Source organism: Fundulus heteroclitus, chromosome 22, assembly GCF_011125445.2.
Source record: "Fundulus heteroclitus isolate FHET01 chromosome 22, MU-UCD_Fhet_4.1, whole genome shotgun sequence".
NCBI lineage: Eukaryota > Metazoa > Chordata > Actinopteri > Cyprinodontiformes > Fundulidae > Fundulus > Fundulus heteroclitus.
In genome coordinates, this window is record NC_046382.1 from 7495800 (window position 1) to 7500516 (window position 4717).

At 44.7% G+C, this 4717-nt stretch overlaps 1 protein-coding gene across 1 annotated transcript; it reads left to right on the forward strand.

Annotated features, from left to right (window-relative positions):
- On the forward strand, positions 1–4205 carry emx2 (empty spiracles homeobox 2). Its single transcript, XM_012853047.3, has 3 exons — positions 1–720; positions 1659–1843; positions 3003–4205. Exons 1-3 carry the CDS (start codon positions 330–332, stop codon positions 3168–3170), a joined length of 744 nt encoding a protein of 247 aa, XP_012708501.1. The 5' UTR covers positions 1–329; the 3' UTR covers positions 3171–4205.
- Positions 4206–4717: the final 512 nt, after the last annotated feature.

Genomic DNA, 4717 nt, shown 5'->3' on the forward strand with positions numbered 1-4717 from the left:
CAATCACCATGCCATTACAGCCTGCAGAGGAAGCTGTTTATGGGACTGCAGCGCTAATTAGGCTCATGAACTAACAAATCTGCCTGCACCAACCCGGCCGAGGAGAAAGAAAGAAAGCAAGAGGGGAAAAAAGCGCAGCGCATCCATGGATTAGTCTGGGAGTAGCTGAGCGCTTTTTATTTTTTCCCCTGCAAAAGCTTCCCAACTTATTTCCCAGCGAAGAAAACTTTCCCCCCCTTTTTTTTTCCTTTTGGGTGTGGAGGATTATTTTTAAGCGGCGGCGCCTTCGACAACTTCGACCTAAACTGGGGAATCTGGACTATCAGACCATGTTTCAACCCGCACCCAAGAGGTGTTTTACGATAGAGTCGCTAGTGGCGAAGGATAACCCCGTACCGGTGTCCCGCTCCGAGGAGCCTATCAGGCCGGCGGCTCTCAGCTATGCAAACTCCGGCCAGATGAACCCGTTCCTGAACGGCTTCCACTCCGGCGGCAGGGGCGTCTACTCGAACCCGGACTTGGTGTTTGCAGAGGCGGTCTCTCACCCGCCGAACTCCGCCGTCTCGGTGCACCCGGTGGCCCCGCCGCACGCGCTGGCCGCTCACCCGCTCTCCTCCTCCCACAGTCCGCACCCGCTGTTCGCCAGCCAGCAAAGGGACCCGTCCACCTTCTACCCCTGGTTATTACACAGATATAGGTACCTGGGCCACAGGTTTCAGGGTAAGTCCTCCATCTGGCTGTCAGCTTTACGCATGACGCGCGCCGAGCGGCCGCGTTGGGGGCTCGTTTGGTGTCAGACGTATGTGCAGAATAAATGTGAAAATAAAATCTTTGGGAGCTAAATTCATATACAATTATCTAAAAAAAAAATCCAATATTTAGGAACTTTAAAGGCTTGTTTTGCTCTGAACGAAAGGAGGGTGTAGGAAAACTATGGGGCCAAATACCAAATAACCAAACAGCTGTAGCTGGACTATTTACGCAAAGGGTAAAAGATAAATCCTAGTTTTACATATATCCTAGTTTTACATATCATATATATATATATATATATATATATATATATATATATATATATATATATATATATATATATATATATATATATATATTTAACAGTTGTGCCATTAAATTAATTTATAATTGATAAATAATAATGTGTATTTTTATGCTATACTTTTAATTTTCTGTCCATAATTTTGTGGCAAGAGTAAAAACGCTTTTGTTGTGTTTTTCTTTTTTTCTCCCTGCTGTTTTGAACGATTTGTTTATATTTCTTGATCACTTTCGGTTTGTCACACATGTACTCATTTGATTATCTCGACCAATTTAACAGCGCGGTTTAATCCCATTAGAGTGACATCTTGTACCTGTAAAAAAAAAAATAGCAGCAGATAATTTAGATTTTTATTTCTCGTAGCTAATACAATTAAGGCTATTGTAGTTTCGCTTTGTCTCCTTTTGCCCTCCGCAAAGCTGCATTTAACATTTTTAAACACGCGTTTTAGACCAGCGCTCCACTGTTCACCGTCATCTCCAAATAATAGACCCCTGCGTCGCTCCCGTGCAGCTGAACCTTTATTGTTCCTGTATTAAATGTGGATTTCTTTATTTTTTTGAAAAGTCACTCAGGCTCCTGGTTTTCTGCTCGTTTTCAGGCAACGAAACGAGTCCAGAGAGCTTCCTTTTGCACAACGCGCTGGCCAGAAAGCCCAAAAGAATCCGGACAGCGTTCTCGCCCTCGCAGCTCCTGCGGCTCGAACACGCGTTCGAGAAAAACCATTATGTGGTGGGAGCGGAGAGGAAGCAGCTCGCCCACAGCCTTAGCCTCACAGAAACTCAGGTAAGAAAACGCTTGGCTTGGATTTAGCTCCGCGACGAGCTGCCTTTTATTTTATTTTATTTTATTTTATCTGATTTTATTTCTGGACGACAAAAGACGCGCCTCCTTCTGCTTTTATTCTAACGCTTGTGTGTGTTTTTTATTCGTTTTGTTGTTGTGTTACGCAATAATTGTTCCAAACCTGCAGCCTTTTGTCACCTTTATTAATTCGTGTCTCACCAGATTAGTGATGAAGATCATATGTCATATTTAGATTTATTTTCTCCAGCGTGGCACCGTGCGTCATGGTGTTTTTAGTTTTAGTTTTTTTTAACCAAGGCTCCATAATTACGCACGGATCCAAAGATGGCTGTTGACATTTGCAAAAACAATAATTCCAAACAACCAGCCTGCAAATTGTTTCTGCAAAACCGGGGTCCATAAATGCGTGTTGTCAACTGAAGACAGAGGTGGTAGTTGTGGTGGTAGGGGGGGGGGGGTGCTTTCTGCCGGTCATTGTATAGGCCCTAACCTCATTTCAGAAGGGTTTGGATTACTTTGTTTTGGGGAGATGGAGGGGGGGATAGAGGAGAGAATGTTGCCTTTCAAAATGGAGGGCAAATTAACCAGTTAACCATTTTATTGGATAGTGGACACAAAGAGCGAGGCGCTGCCACGTTTAAGCCGCTGTTTGAGCCCACCAGGCCGCCGTCTTTTGTCCGCTGGAGCCGAGGGGAGAGATGAACCGTCACCCCCTTCAATTAGCTCTCTGAAGGTTTATTAAACGCACCTCGGCGGCCATTTAGGAGCGACAAAGCAAAGCGGCGGACGAGTCGTTGATTTAGATGTCGGTATTGATTATTGGCAAATCCATTTAGAGGAGTGTGTGAACACCAGAGATTATAGGCCCACGTGGATAGCAGGTTTGTTTTTAATATTAAGCCTTAGAAACAGCGTCATTATGTAGATGTTTAATTTTTTATTTTATTTCCGTTTTACTCTTTGTCCTAATTTGGTAATTTAAGCTTTCCTTGAAATCTGAGTCCCTTTTCCTTCTTTGTGCGTCTTTTTTTTTTTTCTTGTTTTGTTTTTACGCACGGACCAGCCGCGCGTTTATCTCCTGTTACTGATCCGGCTTGTTTTCTGTCCCCCCCCGTCTTTTGTTCCGTCTCCTCCTCAGGTAAAAGTGTGGTTCCAGAACCGGAGGACGAAGTTCAAGCGGCAGAAGTTGGAGGAGGAAGGCTCGGAGTCGCAGCAGAAGAAGAAGGGCTCGCATCACATAAACCGCTGGAGACTGGCGACCAAACAGGCGAGCCCGGAGGAAATTGATGTCACTTCGGACGATTAACGACAAAACAAGTGATCCAAAAAACGGGACTGGCTTTCTCAGAGTTTTCTGAATGAAGGAGGATACGGATACCGTACGCGGGGCAGAGACTGTGGGGGGGTCAGATGGAGAGAGAGAGAGAAACCGAGGCTGAGGCTGGTCCTGCTGCACGGAGCGGCTCTGTCGGCCCAAACGGGCCGAGAAAAAGCGTCTCAGTCCGTCTACCTGAACCCGTCCCCGCTCCACCACTACAAACCTCCACCTATTGGTCATTTTTTCTCCAATTCTTATTGGACGTTTGCACGTCAGAAGATTTTTTTTTCCACACTCAAGAAACCAAAACACCAAACTGCTTTTTTTTTTTAAACTTGAAATGCATGGTTTAATATTCCCCCCCTCGTAGAACTTTTAATTTGGCTAAAGACGGGAAAAAAAAGGAAATTTAAATTTCTTTTTTTTTGTTTTTAACTCTATTTTCCAACAGAGATGTCGTGCTTCTTCCTTTCTACCAAGTGTGCAGTCTTTCCTTAATGATTCTCGTGTAAAAGTGATTGTGAAAACATATCAAGTAGCGGTGTTTTGATTTTTATTTCAAACAGAAGAAAACAAAAAAATCGTTTTTTTTTATTTGATGATTTGAAATTTTTACCTTATTTTCTAAAAAAAAAAAAAAAAAAGCTGAATCGGAGCGCAGCAGTGAGAGAGGGAAAGATATCAGGAGGTTCCTTCAACCCAAAGCTTTACCAATAACCGCGTCGCTCTGCAGCCTCCTGTCAGGACTCGGTGAAGGACTAAAACACAAAAAGAAAAACTGAAAAAAAAAAAACAGAGAAAGAGGGAAAAAACAAACTCACTTCAGGCACTGAACGTATTCCATGTACAGAAATGCTAAAAAAAAAGAAAGTTCCTGTTTCTGTTCAACCCCCCCTTTTACAGAATGTAAATAATTTTTGTGTTTGTGTTAAGTTTGCTACAATTTTAACACAAAGTATACTTCCAAGAAGTATGTAATTGTCAATATTTTGTCAATAAAGTTTTATCAGTATGTTGCGCGCAGTAGCATTGGAGGACTTTTAATTGCGCCGCGCAGCCGCAGGTGAGGCCTCTGACGGGGAGGGTTGGGGAGGTGGAGAGGAAAAATGCGCAGTAATTTGGCGCAGTGCACCGTGGGCACGCAGGACGCAGCGGCGGGCGCGTCCTCGGACTCAGCGCGCTGGTTTTATTTTTCGGGGAGCGGCTGCAGAGTCTGCTTCGCTGCAGCTACAAAGAGGCCCCCTGTGCAAGGCTTTTGTGGAAGTGCAAATCAGTTTGGGCAATTATCATGCGGGTAATATGAGGGGGGGAAAGGGGATGCATTGCCCAGTGGTCCACTTTAATCTCTTAATCCACGGATCCGGAGAGGAGGGGTAGGGGTGGAGGTGGTGGTGGTGGGGGGGAGCGGCTCGCTTGGACATAATTTAGTACAATCTGACTACCCCTCGCGACGCGATAAGGGAAGGTTGCAATGCGCCGCAAAATGGGATCTTTGTCTGGAAAAGTCTTCCATCAGGACGGCTGCCTGCGCCTGC

Bases quoted from the DNA above. Each gene is read 5' to 3' on its own strand.
- emx2 (XM_012853047.3), top strand. From the start codon at position 330: ATGTTTCAACCCGCACCCAAGAGGTGTTTTACGATAGAGTCGCTAGTG. The intron at 721-1,658 runs GTAAGTCCTCCA...GCTCGTTTTCAG, and splicing joins CCTGGGCCACAGGTTTCAGG to GCAACGAAACGAGTCCAGAG. The intron at 1,844-3,002 runs GTAAGAAAACGC...TCTCCTCCTCAG, and splicing joins TTAGCCTCACAGAAACTCAG to GTAAAAGTGTGGTTCCAGAA.